This window comes from Salmo salar, unplaced genomic scaffold (genome assembly GCF_965601325.2).
Source record: "Salmo salar unplaced genomic scaffold, fSalSal1 ptg000525l, whole genome shotgun sequence".
In the NCBI taxonomy this organism is placed as follows: Eukaryota; Metazoa; Chordata; class Actinopteri; order Salmoniformes; family Salmonidae; genus Salmo; species Salmo salar.
The window spans coordinates 296,946-316,434 of NW_027675410.1; the positions used below are offsets into that span (position 1 = coordinate 296,946).

At 47.1% G+C, this 19,489-nt stretch overlaps 1 protein-coding gene across 2 annotated transcripts in view; it reads right to left on the bottom strand.

Moving 5' to 3' along the window:
- The window catches only part of LOC123733099 (CD9 antigen-like), a 71,289-nt gene that overhangs the window by 38,963 nt on the left and 12,837 nt on the right, over positions 1-19,489 (bottom strand). The window contains exon 1 of one of the 2 annotated variants that reach the window (XM_082972036.1): positions 12,890-13,251. The exons of the other annotated variant lie outside the window; for it this stretch is intronic. Coding sequence (XP_082828162.1) covers positions 12,890-12,955 — 66 coding nt within the window. The 5' untranslated portion in view covers positions 12,956-13,251. Of the gene's footprint in view, positions 1-12,889; positions 13,252-19,489 lie in introns of those variants that run through there. 2 annotated transcript variants of the gene reach the window in all.

Consider the following 19,489-nt stretch of genomic DNA (forward strand, 5'->3'; position numbering starts at 1 on the left):
GTGCCTCGCTCATGCTAACTCTTCCGACCCTGTCTCCAATGCTATGGCTGACTTGGCAGCTAAGGCCAGCGGCTGTCTCCGTGGAGAACCCCCTGTGTTACAGATGGTTTCACTTCCTGATCATAACCTCTTCTCTCTCACCGATATCTCTGACTTGCAATCCCCTGTGGGTCCTGTCGAGTTGAGGAAGTGGAAACGATTATGTACATATGACCAGGTGCAGAAACTCTGTCTGGGCCCGGCTGGGCTACCAGTCTCACCACGTTCACGTTTCCCCTACTTAGCTAAGTTGACACATGGTGAGGGATCATGTGTCAAAGGGGGGAGTTGGAAGTTGTTGATTTTGTAAATACATTTTTTTGGTTTGCGCACCAGGGTTTTCTGTGTTTGCTGAACAGTTTTGTGTGAAAATGTGTGATTTGTATGAGTAACGACACCGGAAGAGGGATTCCCGTGCTACTGTCGGATCATCCGACCCCTGAAGGACCATTTGAACACAATAATGATGGATTTTATTCAACTCTCTCCTTGTCAGGGTTACAAATATTGTCTGGTTGATAGTGGATGCCTTCTCCAAGTGGGTAGAGGCTTTCCCCCATGTCGACATTCCACTGCTATGGCCCAGAATCTCCTGAGGGAGATCATCCCAAGGTGGGGGTTACCATCTAAATTAACCAGCGACAACGGCTTCCACTTTGTGAACCTGGTGATAGAGAACTTGTCTGAGAGTCTGCAGATAGACCTCAGGACCCATTGTAGCTATAGGCCGCAATCCGGCAGGTTTAGTTGAACGCGCTAATCAGACCCTAAAATCTAAGATGGCGAAGCTTATGGCAGAGACAGATCTTTCCTGGGTCACTGTGATGCCCCCTGGCTCTGATGTACATGACGAGGGTGAAGCTTATGGCAGAGACAGATCTATCCTGGGTCACTGTGATGCCCCCCTGGCTCTGATGTACATGACGAGGGTGAAGCTTATGGCAGAGACAGATCTATCCTGGGTCACTGTGATGCCCCCCTGGCTCTGATGTACATGACGAGGGTGAAGCTTATGGCAGAGACAGATCTTTCCTGGGTCACTGTGATGCCCCCTGGCTCTGATGTACATGACGAGGGCGAAGCTTATGGCAGAGACAGATCTTTCCTGGGTCACTGTGATGCCCCCCTGGCTCTGATGTACATGACGAGGGCGGCCCCCACAACAGAACCGCCGGATTGGCTCCTCATGAGGTTCTGAACAGGTAGACCAATGAGGATGATCAATTCCCCCCTTCCCCACAGAACAAAGTTGACACTGATGGGCTGTGACAATGACATGGTAAGTTATTGTACTGCTCTAAACAATGTTCTGAAGGCTATTTTCCCCAGAGTGAAAGCGGCTCTGCCCCAGCCTCTGGTGGGGATCCTGCACAAACTGCAACCAGGTGACTGGCTGGTGGTGGAAGACCTGAGACCAAAGCATTGGAACCAGGTGACTGGCTGGTGGTGGAAGACCTGAGACCAAAGCATTCGAACCAGCAGAGGTGGACTTGACCATACCAGGTGATGCTGATTACTCCCCAATGCTGTTCGAGTAGCTGAGAGGCCTACTTGGATCCACACCAGCCACTGCAGGAAGCTGAGAGGTCTACATGGATCCTTCGCCAGCCACTGCAGGAAGCTGAGAGGTCTACATGGATCCACGCCAGCCACTGCAGGAAGCTGAGAGGTCTACATGGATCCTTCGCCAGCCACTGCAGGAAGCTGAGAGGTTTTATTAATTTATTAATTGGATAAGAATTATTTATGCACACCCAATGGCGTCCGCGGTAACACGATCAGGAAATGTCGCGGTCATTCCGACCTGTTCAAGGGCTGCGGACAGGGGTGCCCTACTTCGCCTTCTCTCTTCGCTATAGCCATGGAACCCCTTGCTACTCTCATTCGTTTATGTGCCGATATAACTCCAGTTAAAATAAAAGACAAGCAGCACAACATGTCCCTATATGCAGACCATGTCCTTTTGTTTATATCCAAGCTTAAAACTTCTAACTACATTCGGCTCCTTCTCTAGCTACAAGATAAACTGGCAAAAAAAAAAGGAGAATTGATGCCGATATCACGGCCTGTGGATATGCAATTTCTGCCATCTACCCCATTTAGAACAGTGATGGGACAAGTTCACAAGCCTTTGGCATTGTAGTGACAAGAGACCTTGATCAGCTATTGAAAGCGAATTGGGACATGAAAATTTATCAGCTTATTAAACAAAATATAGATTTTTTTGCCAGTCTCATTGGTTGGTCATATAAACGCTGTTAAAAATGGTTGTCCTACCCAGGTTTCTTTACCTCTTCCAATATCTACCCAATTTCATACCACAAAGCTATTTTAAGAAACTGGATTCAATAGTAGTTCCATTTGTTTTTTTATGGGATAACAAGGCAGCCAGAATTTCAAAGAAGCATTTATTGCAAGTACTGGATAGAGGGGGGGCTTTGGCCTTCCTCACTTTAAACGGTATTATTGGGCTGCTAATCTGAACATTGTGTCTTTCTGGAGGGAAAGTTTACCCTGGGATGCGACAGAATGATATGCTTTTGATTGAGCCTCCTGTCAACGTTCCTCACTCCCTGCACTAGTCCAGCATATGTGGGGGGAAAAAAAAAGCAATTTATGACTCTAATCCAGTCATTTGTCATCGTCTTAGGATCTGGAAATAGATTAGGTATTTTATTAACATACCCACTGTATACATTGACAGCCCGATTTGCCTGAATCATGCTTTCCACCCTGCATTGGACGATATGGTGTTTTCACAGTGGACGGAGAAGGGGCTCACAACGAATTGGTAATTTATACATTGATGGTCAGTTAGCTTCATTTCAACGATTACAGGGAAAGTTTAAAGTTTAACCTCCAAATCAGGAATGTCTTAAGGACACATATCCCACAGTGTGGCATTAAGCCCAATAATCCTACATTAGATAGCTTGATCCTTGTCAAACCCCTTTCAAAAGGGTCGGTGTCTAGACTGCAGGATGTGCTACAGGCCCACATAGAGGCATCCACAGACACTATTAGAAACATAGAGGGTCGGTCTATAGACTGCATGGTATCCACAGACACTATTATAAACATAGAGGCATCCACAGACACTATTATAAACATAGAGGCATCCACAGACACTATTATAAACATAGAGGGTCGGTCTATAGACTGCATGGTATCCACAGACACTATTAAAAGGGTCGGTCTATAGACTGTATGGTATCCACAGACACTATTTAAAGGGTCGGTCTATAGACTGCATGGTATCCACAGACACTATTAAAAGGGTCGGTCTATAGACTGTATGGTATCCACAGACACTATTTAAAGGGTCGGTCTATAGACTGTAGGTTAAAGGGTCGGTCTATAGACTGCATGGTATCCTCAGACACTATTTAAAGGGTCGGTCTATAGACTGTAGGTTAAAGGGTCGGTCTATAGACTGTATGGTATCCACAGACACTATTAAAAGGGTCGGTCTATAGACTGTATGGTATCCTCAGACACTATTTAAAGGGTCGGTCTATAGACTGCATGGTTAAAGGGTCGGTCTATAGACTGCATGGTATCCACAGACACTATTAAAAGGGTCGGTCTGTAGACTGCATGGTATCCTCAGACACTATTTAAAGGGTCGGTCTATAGACTGTATGGTATCCACAGACACTATTTAAAGGGTCGGTCTATAGACTGCATGGTATCCTCAGACACTATTTAAAGGGTCGGTCTGTAGACTGTATGGTATCCACAGACACTATTTAAAGGGTCGGTCTATAGACTGTAGGTTAAAGGGTCGGTCTATAGACTGTATGGTATCCACAGACACTATTAAAAGGGTCGGTCTATAGACTGTATGGTATCCTCAGACACTATTTAAAGGGTCGGTCTATAGACTGCATGGTATCCTCAGACACTATTTAAAGGGTCGGTCTATAGACTGCATGGTATCCTCAGACACTATTTAAAGGGTCGGTCTATAGACTGCATGGTATCCTCAGACACTATTAAAAGGGTCGGTCTATAGACTGCATGGTATCCACAGACACTATTTAAAGGGTCGGTCTATAGACTGCATGGTATCCACAGACACTATTTAAAGGGTCGGTCTATAGACTGCATGGTATCCTCAGACACTATTTAAAGGGTCGGTCTATAGACTGCATGGTATCCTCAGACACTATTAAAAGGGTCGGTCTATAGACTGCATGGTATCCACAGACACTATTTAAAGGGTCGGTCTATAGACTGCATGGTATCCACAGACACTATTTAAAGGGTCGGTCTATAGACTGTATGGTATCCTCAGACACTATTTAAAGGGTCGGTCTATAGACTGCATGGTATCCTCAGACACTATTTAAAGGGTCGGTCTATAGACTGCATGGTATCCACAGACACTATTTAAAGGGTCGGTCTATAGACTGCATGGTATCCACAGACACTATTAAAAGGGTCGGTCTATAGACTGCATGGTATCCTCAGACACTATTTAAAGGGTCGGTCTATAGACTGCATGGTATCCACAGACACTATTTAAAGGGTCGGTCTATAGACTGTAGGTTAAAGGGTCGGTCTATAGACTGCATGGTATCCTCAGACACTATTAAAAGGGTCGGTCTATAGACTGCATGGTTAAAGGGTCGGTCTATAGACTGCATGGTTAAAGGGTCGGTCTATAGACTGCATGGTTAAAGGGTCGGTCTATAGACTGCATGGTATCCTCAGACACTATTAAAAGGGTCGGTCTATAGACTGCATGGTTAAAGGGTCGGTCTATAGACTGTATGGTTAAAGGGTGGGTCTATAGACTGCATGGTTAAAGGGTCGGTCTATAGACTGCATGGTATCCTCAGACACTATTAAAAGGGTCGGTCTATAGACTGCATGGTTAAAGGGTCGGTCTATAGACTGTATGGTTAAAGGGTCGGTCTATAGACTGCATGGTTAAAGGGTCGGTCTATAGACTGCATGGTTAAAGGGTCGGTCTATAGACTGCATGGTTAAAGGGTCGGTCTATAGACTGCATGGTTAAAGGGTCGGTCTATAGACTGCATGGTTAAAGGGTCGGTCTATAGACTGCATGGTTAAAGGGTCGGTCTATAGACTGTATGGTTAAAGGGTCGGTCTATAGACTGCATGGTATCCTCAGACACTATTTAAAGGGTCGGTCTATAGACTGTATGGTTAAAGGGTCGGTCTATAGACTGCATGGTTAAAGGGTCGGTCTATAGACTGCATGGTTAAAGGGTCGGTCTATAGACTGCATGGTTAAAGGGTCGGTCTATAGACTGCATGGTTAAAGGGTCGGTCTATAGACTGCATGGTTAAAGGGTCGGTCTATAGACTGCATGGTTAAAGGGTCGGTCTATAGACTGCATGGTTAAAGGGTCGGTCTATAGACTGCATGGTTAAAGGGTCGGTCTATAGACTGCATGGTTAAAGGGTCGGTCTATAGACTGCATGGTTAAAGGGTCGGTCTATAGACTGCATGGTTAAAGGGTCGGTCTATAGACTGCATGGTTAAAGGGTCGGTCTATAGACTGCATGGTTAAAGGGTCGGTCTATAGACTGCATGGTTAAAGGGTCGGTCTATAGACTGCATGGTTAAAGGGTCGGTCTATAGACTGCATGGTTAAAGGGTCGGTCTATAGACTGCATGGTTAAAGGGTCGGTCTATAGACTGCATGGTATCCACAGACACTATTTAAAGGGCTTGGGAACCAGACGAGGACTGGGTAGAAGCTCTCAGGAATATATTAGCCTTCCCTGTAGCTCAGTTGGTAGAGCATGGTGTTTGCAACGCCAGGGTTGTGGGTTCGATTCCCACGGGGGGCCAGCACAGAAAAAAAAAAAAAAAGGTATGAAATGTATGCATTCACTACTGTAAGTCGCTCTGGATAAGAGTGTCTGCTAAATGACTAAAATGTAAATGTAAACCACAGTTCAGTGAATGCCAGACACAGCCTTGTTCCGTTTAAGGTGATGAGGGGAAGTTGACCCACTTATTCTGGACATGTCCTAAGTTACATGCTTACTGGGTTCTCATTTCTGATGACTTATCTAAAAGCCTTCGATAGAGTTATAACCCCAGACCCATTGATCTCTCTGTTTGGTTACAGTTGATGGGAATAACCAGGAAGGGAAGGGAAGGCTGATGGGAATAACCAGGAAGGGAAGGGAAGGCTGATGGGGATAACCAGGAAGGGAAGGCTGATGGGATTAACCAGGAAGGGAAGGCTGATGGGAATAACCAGGAAGGGAAGGTTGATGGGAATAACCAGGAAGGGAAGGCTGATGGGAATAACCAGGAAGGGAAGGCTGATGGGATTAACCAGGAAGGGAAGGCTGATGGGAATAACCAGGAAGGGAAGGCTGATGGGAATAACCAGGAAGGGAAGGGAAGGCTGATGGGAATAACCAGGAAGGGAAGGCTGATGGGAATAACCAGGAAGGGAAGGCTGATGGGAATAACCAGGAAGGGAAGGCTGATGGGAATAACCAGGAAGGGAAGGCTGATGGGAATAACCAGGAAGGGAAGGGAAGGCTGATGGGAATAACCAGGAAGGGAAGGCTGATGGGAATAACCAGGAAGGGAAGGCTGACACTTGATGGGAATAACCAGGAAGGGAAGGGAAGGCTGATGGGAATAACCAGGAAGGGAAGGTTGATGGGAATAACCAGGAAGGGAAGGGAAGGCTGATGGGAATAACCAGGAAGGGAAGGCTGATGGGAATAACCAGGAAGGGAAGGCTGATGGGATTAACCAGGAAGGGAAGGCTGATGGGAATAACCAGGAAGGGAAGGCTGATGGGAATAACCAGGAAGGGAAGGCTGATGGGAATAACCAGGAAGGGAAGGCTGATGGGATTAACCAGGAAGGGAAGGCTGATGGGATTAACCAGGAAGGGAAGGCTGATGGGAATAACCAGGAAGGGAAGGCTGATGGGAATAACCAGGAAGGGAAGGGAAGGCTGATGGGATTAACCAGGAAGGGAAGGGAAGGCTGATGGGATTAACCAGGAAGGGAAGGCTGATGGGAATAACCAGGAAGGGAAGGCTGATGGGAATAACCAGGAAGGGAAGGCTGATGGGAATAACCAGGAAGGGAAGGCTGATGGGAATAACCAGGAAGGGAAGGCTGATGGGAATAACCAGGAAGGGAAGGCTGATGGGAATAACCAGGAAGGGAAGGTTGATGGGAATAACCAGGAAGGGAAGGCTGATGGGAATAACCAGGAAGGGAAGGCTGATGGGATTAACCAGGAAGGGAAGGCTGATGGGAATAACCAGGAAGGGAAGGCTGATGGGAATAACCAGGAAGGGAAGGCTGATGGGAATAACCAGGAAGGGAAGGCTGATGGGAATAACCAGGAAGGGAAGGGAAGGCTGATGGGAATAACCAGGAAGGGAAGGTTGATGGGAATAACCAGGAAGGGAAGGCTGATGGGAATAACCAGGAAGGGAAGGCTGATGGGAATAACCAGGAAGGGAAGGCTGATGGGAATAACCAGGAAGGGAAGGCTGATGGGATTAACCAGGAAGGGAAGGCTGATGGGAATAACCAGGAAGGGAAGGCTGATGGGAATAACCAGGAAGGGAAGGCTGATGGGAATAACCAGGAAGGGAAGGCTGATGGGAATTACCAGGAAGGGAAGGCTGATGGGAATAACCAGGAAGGGAAGGCTGATGGGATTAACCAGGAAGGGAAGGGAAGGCTGATGGGATTAACCAGGAAGGGAAGGCTGATGGGAATAACCAGGAAGGGAAGGGAAGGCTGATGGGAATAACCAGGAAGGGAAGGCTGATGGGATTAACCAGGAAGGGAAGGCTGATGGGAATAACCAGGAAGGGAAGGCTGATGGGAATAACCAGGAAGGGAAGGCTGATGGGAATAACCAGGAAGGGAAGGCTGATGGGATTAACCAGGAAGGGAAGGCTGATGGGAATAACCAGGAAGGGAAGGCTGATGGGAATAACCAGGAAGGGAAGGGAAGGCTGATGGGAATAACCAGGAAGGGATGGTTGATGGGAATAACCAGGAAGGGAAGGGAAGGTTGATGGGAATAACCAGGAAGGGAAGGCTGATGGGAATAACCAGGAAGGGAAGGGAAGGCTGATGGGAATAACCAGGAAGGGAAGGCTGATGGGAATAACCAGGAAGGGAAGGCTGATGGGAATAACCAGGAAGGGAAGGCTGATGGGAATAACCAGGAAGGGAAGGCTGATGGGAATAACCAGGAAGGGAAGGCTGATGGGAATAACCAGGAAGGGAAGGCTGATGGGAATAACCAGGAAGGGATGAATGATGGGAATAACCAGGAAGGGAAGGCTGATGGGAATAACCAGGAAGGGATGGTTGATGGGAATAACCAGGAAGGGAAGGCTGATGGGAATAACCAGGAAGGGAAGGCTGATGGGAATAACCAGGAAGGGATGAATGATGGGAATAACCAGGAAGGGAAGGCTGATGGGAATAACCAGGAAGGGAAGGCTGATGGGAATAACCAGGAAGGGAAGGCTGATGGGAATAACCAGGAAGGGAAGGCTGATGGGAATAACCAGGAAGGGATGGTTGATGGGAATAACCAGGAAGGGAAGGCTGATGGGAATAACCAGGAAGGGAAGGCTGATGGGAATAACCAGGAAGGGAAGGGAAGGTTGATGGGAATAACCAGGAAGGGAAGGCTGATGGGAATAACCAGGAAGGGAAGGCTGATGGGAATAACCAGGAAGGGAAGGCTGATGGGAATAACCAGGAAGGGAAGGCTGATGGGATTAACCAGGAAGGGAAGGCTGATGGGAATAACCAGGAAGGGAAGGCTGATGGGAATAACCAGGAAGGGAAGGCTGATGGGATTAACCAGGAAGGGAAGGCTGATGGGGATAACCAGGAAGGGAAGGCTGATGGGAATAACCAGGAAGGGAAGGCTGATGGGAATAACCAGGAAGGGAAGGCTGATGGGAATAACCAGGAAGGGAAGGCTGATGGGAATAACCAGGAAGGGAAGGCTGATGGGAATAACCAGGAAGGGAAGGCTGATGGGATTAACCAGGAAGGGAAGGCTGATGGGGATAACCAGGAAGGGAAGGCTGATGGGAATAACCAGGAAGGGAAGGCTGATGGGAATAACCAGGAAGGGAAGGCTGATGGGAATAACCAGGAAGGGAAGGCTGATGGGATTAACCAGGAAGGGAAGGCTGATGGGAATAACCAGGAAGGGAAGGCTGATGGGAATAACCAGGAAGGGAAGGCTGATGGGAATAACCAGGAAGGGAAGGCTGATGGGAATAACCAGGAAGGGAAGGCTGATGGGAATAACCAGGAAGGGAAGGCTGATGGGAATAACCAGGAAGGGAAGGCTGATGGGAATAACCAGGAAGGGAAGGCTGATGGGATTAACCAGGAAGGGAAGGCTGATGGGAATAACCAGGAAGGGAAGGCTGATGGGAATAACCAGGAAGGGAAGGCTGATGGGAATAACCAGGAAGGGAAGGCTGATGGGATTAACCAGGAAGGGAAGGCTGATGGGATTAACCAGGAAGGGAAAGCTGTCTCTCTTTGCAGTCTATTAGCAGAAAGGCTCATATTGCAATTTTGGAAATTGGAGATTGTACCTACCTTTGAAATGTGGTTACGGGATTTAGGGAATATAATACATATGGAAGTCCATTGTTTTACAAGATAGGGCAGCCGATCCTGGATTAAACGGTCTAGTCCTGGTTCATAACTGGGTTGATGATCTGCTGCTACTCTGTGCTGTTCTCCACTCAGTATTTACATTGGGCTGAACTACACTGCTTGTACTGACTGTATGATATCTTCTTATACATGTACCACCTAATAGGATTTAGTTTTATTTTGTGTATGTGTGAGTTAAGTTTTGTCCTCTAAATTGGCCCATTCAACAGTACAATGAATATCAATGTCTTCTCTTCATCTTTCACTGGAAAATAATAATGTAATAACTTAAAACCTGGAGGATATAATATAGTAATATAATAATGTAATAACTTAAAACCTGGAGGATATAATATAGTAATATAATAATGTAATAACTTAAAACCTGGATGATATAATATAGTAATATAATAATGTAATAACTTAAAACCTGGATGATATAATATAGTAATATAATAATGTAATAACTTAAAACCTGGATGATATAATATAGTAATATAATAATGTAATAACTTAAAACCTGGATGATATAATATAGTAATATAATAATGTAATAACTTAAAACCTGGATGATATATCCCACGCAGAGAGAGAGAGTATATCTCAGGCATACCTGACCAACCAAGCGAAACAACCACACAGTCCTCCAGTATGATTTAGCTTCTCTGTTTTAATCATTCTCTTTTCTCACTAATGTCAACAAACACCTGTCCACTAAAATGCTGATAACATTGTAAAAGAGAAGAGAGAATGTGACAAGGAAGGAAGTTGGCAATGTGACAAGGCAAGGAAGTTGGTGACAAAATTCTGATTTACAATGACGGCCTACAAGGGAACAGTTGGGTAACTGCCTTGTTCAGGGGGCAGAATGACAGATTTTTACCTTGTCAGCTCGGGGATTCGATCCAGCAACCTTTCAGTTACTGGCCCAACGCTCTAACTACTAGGCTACCTCCCTCCTCTAACCACTAGGCTACCTGCCTCCCTCCTCTAACCACTAGGCTACCTGCCTCCTCTAACCACTAGGCTACCTGCCTCCTCTAACCACTAGGCTACCTGCCTCCTCCTCTAACCACTAGGCTACCTGCCTCCCTCCTCTAACCACTAGGCTACCTCCCTCCTCTAACCACTAGGCTACCTGCCTCCTCTAACCACTAGGCTACCTGCCTCCTCTAACCACTAGGCTACCTGCCTCCTCCTCTAACCACTAGGCTACCTGCCTCCCTCCTCTAACCACTAGGCTACCTGCCTCCCTCCTCTAACCACTAGGCTACCTGCCTCCTCTAACCACTAGGCTACCTGCCTCCTCTAACCACTAGGCTACCTGCCTCCTCTAACCACTAGGCTACCTGCCTCCTCCTCTAACCACTAGGCTACCTGCCTCCTCTAACCACTAGGCTACCTGCCTCCTCTAACCACTAGGCTACCTGCCTCCTCTAACCACTAGGCTACCTGCCTCCTCTAACCACTAGGCTACCTGCCTCCTCTAACCACTAGGCTACCTGCCTCCTCTAACCACTAGACTACCTGCCTCCTCTAACCACTAGGCTACCTGCCTCCTCTAACCACTAGGCTACCTGCCTCCTCTAACCACTAGGCTACCTGCCTCCTCTAACCACTAGGCTACCTACCTCCTCTAACCACTAGGCTACCTGCCTCCTCCTCTAACCACTAGGCTACCTGCCTCCTCTAACCACTAGGCTACCTGCCTCCTCTAACCACTAGGCTACCTGCCTCCTCTAACCACTAGACTACCTGCCTCCTCTAACCACTAGGCTACCTGCCTCCTCCTCTAACCACTAGGCTACCTGCCTCCTCTAACCACTAGGCTACCTGCCTCCTCTAAACACTAGGCTACCTGCCTCCTCTAACCACTAGGCTACCCGCCTCCTCTAACCACTAGGCTACCCGTCTCCTCTAACCACTAAGCTACCCGCCTCCTCTAACCACTAGGCTACCCGCCTCCTCTAACCACTAGGCTACCCGCCTCCTCTAACCACTAGGCTACCCGCCTCCTCTAACCACTAGGCTACCTGTCTCCTCTAACCACTAGGCTACCTGCCTCATCTAACCACTAGGCTACCTGCCTCATCTAACCACTAGGCTACCTGCCTCCTCTAACCACTAGACTACCTGCCTCCTCTAACCACTAGGCTACCTGCCTCCTCTAACCACTAGGCTACCTGCCTCCTCTAACCACTAGGCTACCTGTCTCCTCTAACCACTAGGCTACCTGCCTCCTCTAACCACTAGGCTACCTGCCTCATCTAACCACTAGGCGACCTGCCTCCTCTAACCACTAGGCTACCTGCCTCCTCTAACCACTAGGCTACCTGCCTCCTCTAACCACTAGACTACCTGCCTCCTCCTCTAACCACTAGGCTATCCGCCTCCTCTAACCACTAGGCTACCCGCCTCCTCTAACCACTAGGCTACCTGCCTCCCTCCTCTAACCACTAGGCTACCTGCCTCCTCTAACCACTAGGCTACCTGCCTCCTCTAACCACTAGGCTACCTGCCTCCTCTAACCACTAGGCTACCTGCCTCATCTAACCACTAGACTACCTGCCTCCTCTAACCACTAGGCTACCTGCCTCCTCTAACCACTAGGCTACCTGCCTCCTCTAACCACTAGGCTACCTGCCTCCCTCCTCTAACCACTAGGCTACCTGCCTCCTCTAACCACTAGGCTACCTGCCTCATCTAACCACTAGACTACCTGCCTCCTCTAACCACTAGGCTACCAGCCTCCTCTAACCACTAGGCTACCTGCTCTAACCACTAGGCTACCTGCCTCCTCTAACCACTAGGCTACCTGCCTCCTCTAACCACTAGGCTACCTGCCTCCTCTAACCACTAGGCTACCTGCCTCCTCTAACCACTAAGCTACCTGCCTCCTCTAACCACTAGGCTACCTGCCTCCTCTAACCACTAGGCTACCTGCCTCCTCCTCTAACCACTAGGCTACCTGCCTCCTCTAACCACTAGGCTACCTGCCTCCTCTAACCACTAGGCTACCTGCCTCCTCTAACCACTAGGCTACCTGCCTCCTCTAACCACTAGGCTACCTGCCACCCCAGGCTCAGGTAAGAGTGGACTCAGCAGAGAGAATATGAGACAGAAGGTAGATATCTCAGAGCACTTACCCAGAACAGGAAGTAGATATCTCAGAGCACTCACCCAGAAGAGGAAGTTGAACATGAACATCAGGTATTTGATGCATTTGAATCCTCCTACGACTCCCATGGTAAAATACAACACAGGTTTGGTGGTGGAGAGAAAATATCCCCGAGAAGTCTAGTCACAGAGTTAAAAACCCGACGCTTCCCAGAGTAGTCTAGTCACAGAGTTAAAACCCCGACGCTTCCCAGAGTAGTCTAGTGACAGAGTTAAAACCCCGACGCTTCCCAGAGTAGTATAATCACAGAGTTAAAAACCCGACGCTTCCCAGAGTAGTCTAGTCATAGAGTTAAAACCCCGACGCTTCCCAGAGTAGTCTAGTCACAGAGTTAAAACCCCGACGCTTCCCAGAGTAGTCTAGTCACAGAGTTAAAAACCCGACGCTTCCCAGAGTAGTCTAGTCATAGAGTTAAAACCCCGACGCTTCCCAGAGTAGTCTAGTCACAGAGTTAAAAACCCGACGCTTATTTAAAAGACAAAGATAGTGAGTGAAAGAACGCGAGCGAGCGAGAGAGAGAGAGGTCTGTGGAGAATTCCTGAGCCACACCCTGCAACCTCACTTGTTCTTTGTTAGTCAGTCGGTGAAGCAGGATGGGAGGGGCTCCGCTAAAGCTTACAACAAGCTCTACGCAGACGCCAGAGTGTTGTAATGACGTTTTTTTCCCCCCCTCGTACCTGATTTCAACATACCTTTTTTTTTACTACCTGAAAAACTGAGACATATCATTCGTTCCTCAGCCGTTGGGGGCAGGGCTTCGCTTGGTTCCTTGATCTGATCTTTAGACTGGATACAGCGCCTTCGGAAAGTATTCAAACCCCTTGGTTCCTTGATCTGATCTTTAGACTAGATACAGCGCCTTCGGGAAAGTATTCAGACCCCTTGGTTCCTTGATCTGATCTTTAGACTAGATACAGCGCCTTCGGAAAGTATTCAAACCCCTTGACCTTTTCCACATTTTGTTACGTTACAGCCTTATTGTCACGGATCCCTCCGGAACGTTCATTACGCCCACCTGTCCCCTATTCCCACTGATTAGTACTTGTATAAGTGTTGCCCTTTGGTTTCCATGGTGCTGTAGATTATTGTTGCTATGTCCGTTGGTGCGTGTGAATACCTGTGCTGTGTGTTTTGGGGTTTTCGTGCCCTTGTGGATTGCTCAGATGATTACGGGTCTGGTCCCGTGTGTTAGTCATCGTGTCCTGGTGGATTGCTCAGATGATTACGGGTCTTGTCCCGGGTGTTAGTCATCGTGTCCTGGTGGATTGCTCAGATGATTACGGGTCTGGTCCCGTGTGTTAGTCATCGTGTCCTGGTGGATTGCTCAGATGATTACGGGTCTGGTCCCGTGTGTTAGTCATCGTGTCCTGGTGGATTGCTCAGATGATTACGGGTCTGGTCCCGTGTGTTAGTCATCGTGTCCTGGTGGATTGCTCAGATGATTACGGGTCTGGTCCCGTGTGTTAGTCATCGTGTCCTGTTGGATTGCTCAGATGATTACGGGTCTGGTCCCGTGTGTTAGTCATCGTGTCCTGGTGGATTGCTCAGATGATTACGGGTCTGGTCCCGTGTGTTAGTCATCGTGTCCTGGTGGATTGCTCAGATGATTACGGGTCTGGTCCCGTGTGTTAGTCATCGTGTCCTGGTGGATTGCTCAGATGATTACGGGTCTGGTCCCGTGTGTTAGTCATCGTGTCCTGGTGGATTGCTCAGATGATTACGGGTCTGGTCCCGTGTGTTAGTCATCGTGTCCTGGTGGATTGCTCAGATGATTACGGGTCTTGTCCCGGGTGTTAGTCATCGTGTCCTGGTGGATTGCTCAGATGTTTACGTTTCTGGTCCCGTGTGTTAGTCATCGTGTCCTGGTGGATTGCTCAGATGATTACGGGTCTGGTCCCGTGTGTTAGTCATCATGTCCTGGTGGATTGCTCAGATGATTACGGGTCTGGTCCCGTGTGTTAGTCATCGTGTCCTGGTGGATTGCTCAGATGATTACGGGTCTTGTCCCGTGTGTTAGTCATCGTGTCCTGGTGGATTGCTCAGATGATTACGGGTCTTGTCCCGTGTGTTAGTCATCGTGTCCTGGTGGATTGCTCAGATGATTACGGGTCTGGTCCCGTGTGTTAGTCATCGTGTCCTGGTGGATTGCTCAGATGATTACGGGTCTGGTCCCGTGTGTTAGTCATCGTGTCCTGTTGGATTGCTCAGATGATTACGGGTCTGGTCCCGTGTGTTAGTCATCGTGTCCTGGTGGATTGCTCAGATGATTACGGGTCTGGTCCCGTGTGTTAGTCATCGTGTCCTGGTGGATTGCTCAGATGATTACGGGTCTGGTCCCGTGTGTTAGTCATCGTGTCCTGGTGGATTGCTCAGATGATTACGGGTCTGGTCCCGTGTGTTAGTCATCGTGTCCTGGTGGATTGCTCAGATGATTACGGGTCTGGTCCCGTGTGTTAGTCATCGTGTGAGTGTGTTATTTATTCGAGGTACTCCTCGCTCTGTTGTTTTGGGTTTCTAACCTGTGTTTTTGTTACGTGTTTGTTTGGTCTTTAAACCATTTTAGAATAAGGCTGTAATGTAACAAAATGTGGATGAAGTCAAGGAGTCTGAATACTTTCCGAATCAAATCAAAGTTTATTTGTCACGTGCGCCAAATTCAACAGGTGTAGACCTCACAGTGAAATGCTGAATACAACAGGTGTAGTAGACCTCACAGTGAAATGCTGAATTCAACAGGTGTAGTAGACCTCACAGTGAAATGCTGAATACAACAGGTGTAGTAGACCTCACAGTGAAATGCTGAATACAACAGGTGTAGTAGACCTCACAGTGAAATGCTGAATACAACAGGTGTAGTAGACCTCACAGTGAAATGCTGAATACAACAGGTGTAGTAGACCTCACAGTGAAATGCTGAATACAACAGGTGTAGTAGACCTTACAGTGAAATGCGGAATACAACAGGTGTAGTAGACCTCACATTGAAATGCTAAATACAACAGGTGTAGTAGACCTCACAGTGAAATGCTGAATACAACAGGTGTAGTAGACCTCACAGTGAAATGCTGAATACAACAGGTGTAGTAAACCTCACAGTGAAATGCTGAATACAACAGGTGTAGTAGACCTCACAGTGAAATGCTGAATACAACAGGTGTAGTAGACCTCACAGTGAAATGCTGAATACAACAGGTGTAGTAGTAAAAAAGACAGTGAAATGCCAATAGTCCGGGTATCCATTTGATGAACTGTTCAGGAGTCTTGTGGCTTGGGGGTAAAAACGGTTGAGAAGCCTTTCGGTCCTAGAATGCACTGTAGGCTATTCATCCAAGAAGTCTATTTTACATGGATGACCAAATATAATCTCAGTGACTGTTCAAACAGTAAACAAAACAGCAACAATCCAAAATGGTAATTTGTTTAGAAGTAATAACTTTTGTGAAATGGACCGGCTCTAGTCTATTGGACCAGACCATCACATGGAAATGAAAGCCTTGTTTCTATTGGACCAGACCATCACATGGAGATGGAGGCCTTGTTTCTATTGGACCAGACCATCACATGGAGATGGAGGCCTTGTTTCTATTGGACCAGACCATCACATGGAGATGAAAGCCTTGTTTCTATTGGACCAGACCATCACATGGAGATGGAGGCCTTGTTTCTATTGGACCAGACCATCACATGGAGATGAAGGCCTTGTTTCTATTGGACCAGACCATCACATGGAGATGGAGGCCTTGTTTCTATTGGACCAGACCATCACATGGAGATGGAGGCCTTGTTTCTATTGGACCAGACCATCACATGGAGATGAAAGCCTTGTTTCTATTGGACCAGACCATCACATGGAGATGAAGGCCTTGTTTCTATTGGACCAGACCATCACATGGAGATGAAGGCCTTGTTTCTATTGGACCAGACCATCACATGGAGATGAAGGCCTTGTTTCTATTGGACCAGACCATCACATGGAGATGGAGGCCTTGTTTCTATTGGACCAGACCATTTCTATAGGATCAGACTGTGTGGAGTGTCTCCATCTAGTGGTGGAAATGTAACCCTGCAGGTCAGACTGAGACGTACCAGTTATAGTGATGATGAGGCGGAGGAGGAAGAGGAGCTTGTTGACTCCAATAGAGGTAGCTAAGCCTCCTGGAGATTTACTACTGGATGTGCAGGTTTTTGTTCCAGCCCTGCTCTAGCAAACCTGATTTGACTAATTAGCTGCTCATCACTGTTTATGGGCCGGAGTCAGTTTCCATTATATTTGTAAACAGCAGTCCAATCCTTTTACATCCACGAGGTGGAGTGAACAAGTGTACACTATGAAGTGAAGGGTAAAGATGGGGAACAAGGGCTGTATGTATCAAGCGTCTCAGAGTAAGAAGGGCTGGACATTCAAAGACTCAAACATGGACATTCAAAGACTCAAACATGGACATTCAAAGACTCAAACATGGACATTCAAAGACTCAAACATGGACATTCAAAGACTCAAACATGGACATTCAAAGACTCAAACATGGACATTCAAAGACTCAAACATGGACATTCAAAGACTCAAACATGGACATTCAAAGACTCAAACATGGACATTCAAAGACTCAAACATGGACATTCAAAGACTCAAACGTGGACATTCAAAGACTCAAACGTGGACATTCAAAGACTCAAACGTGGACATTCAAAGACTCAAACATGGACATTCAAAGACTCAATCGTGTATTTGATGTTTCTACCTTCTTGGCTTTGTTCTGTTGTCTGTGACCAATAATGTTTGTACCATGTTGTGTTGCTACCATGTTGTGTTGCTACCATGTTGTGCTGCTACCATTTAAGATTCTACCATGTTGTGTTGCTACCATGTTGTGTTGCTGCCATGTTGTGTTGATGCCATGTTGTGTTGCTGCCATGTTGTGTTTCTGCCATGTTGTGTTGCTACCATGTTGTGCTGATGCCATGTTGTCCTGTTACCATGTTGTGTTGCTACCATGTTGTGTTGCTACCATGTTGTGTTGCTGCCATGTTGTGTTGCTGCCATTTAAGATGCTACCATGTTGTGTTGCTGCCATGTTGTGTTGCTGCCATGTTGTGTTGATGCCATGTTGTCCAGCTACCATGTTGTGTTTCTACCATGTTGTGTTTCTACCATGTTGTGTTCCTGCCATGTTGTGTTGCTGCCATGTTGTGATGCTACCATGTTGTGTTTCTACCATGTTGTGTTTCTGCCATGTTGTGTTGCTACCATGTTGTGCTGCTACCATGTTGTGTTTCTACCATGTTGTGTTTCTACCATGTTGTGGTGCTGCCATGTTGTGTTGCTGCCATGTTGTGTTTCTACCATGTTGTGGTGCTGCCATGTTGTTCTGCTGCCATGTTGTGTTTCTGCCATGTTGTGTTTCTGCCATGTTGTGTTGATGCCATGTTGTGTTGCTGCCATGTTGTGTTGATGCCATGTTGTGTTGCTGCCATGTTGTGTTTCTGCCATGTTGTGTTGCTACCATGTTGTGCTGATGCCATGTTGTCCTGTTACCATGTTGTGTTGCTACCATGTTGTGTTGCTACCATGTTGTGTTGCTGCCATGTTGTGTTGCTGCCATTTAAGATGCTACCATGTTGTGTTGCTGCCATGTTGTGTTGCTGCCATGTTGTGTTGATGCCATGTTGTCCAGCTACCATGTTGTGTTTCTACCATGTTGTGTTTCTACCATGTTGTGTTCCTGCCATGTTGTGTTGCTGCCATGTTGTGATGCTACCATGTTGTGTTTCTACCATGTTGTGTTTCTGCCATGTTGTGTTGCTACCATGTTGTGCTGCTACCATGTTGTGTTTCTACCATGTTGTGTTTCTACCATGTTGTGGTGCTGCCATGTTGTGTTGCTGCCATGTTGTGTTTCTACCATGTTGTGGTGCTGCCATGTTGTTCTGCTGCCATGTTGTGTTTCTGCCATGTTGTGTTTCTGCCATGTTGTGTTGATGCCATGTTGTGTTGCTGCCATGTTGTGTTGCTACCATGTTGTGTTGCTACCATGTTGTGTTGCTACCATGTTGTGTTGATGCCATGTTGTGTTGCTGCCATTTAAGATTCTACCATGTTGTGTTGCTACCATGTTGTGTTTCTGCCATGTTGTGTTTCTGCCATGTTGTGTTTCTACCATGTTGTGTTGCTACCATGTTGTGTTTCTGCCATGTTGTGATGCTACCATGTTGTGTTTCTACCATGTTGTGTTTCTGCCATGTTGTGTTGCTACCATGTTGTGCTGCTACCATGTTGTGTTTCTACCATGTTGTGTTTCTACCATGTTGTGGTGCTGCCATGTTGTGTTGCTGCCATGTTGTGTTGCTGCCATGTTGTGTTGCTGCCATGTTGTGTTGCTACCATGTTGTGTTGATGCCATGTTGTCCTGTTACCATGTTGTGTTGCTACCATGTTGTGTTGCTACCATGTTGTGTTGCTGCCATGTTGTGTTGCTGCCATTTAAGATGCTACCATGTTGTGTTGCTGCCATGTTGTGTTGCTGCCATGTTGTGTTGCTACCATGTTGTGTTTCTACCATGTTGTGTTGCTGCCATGTTGTGTTTCTGCCATGTTGTGTTTC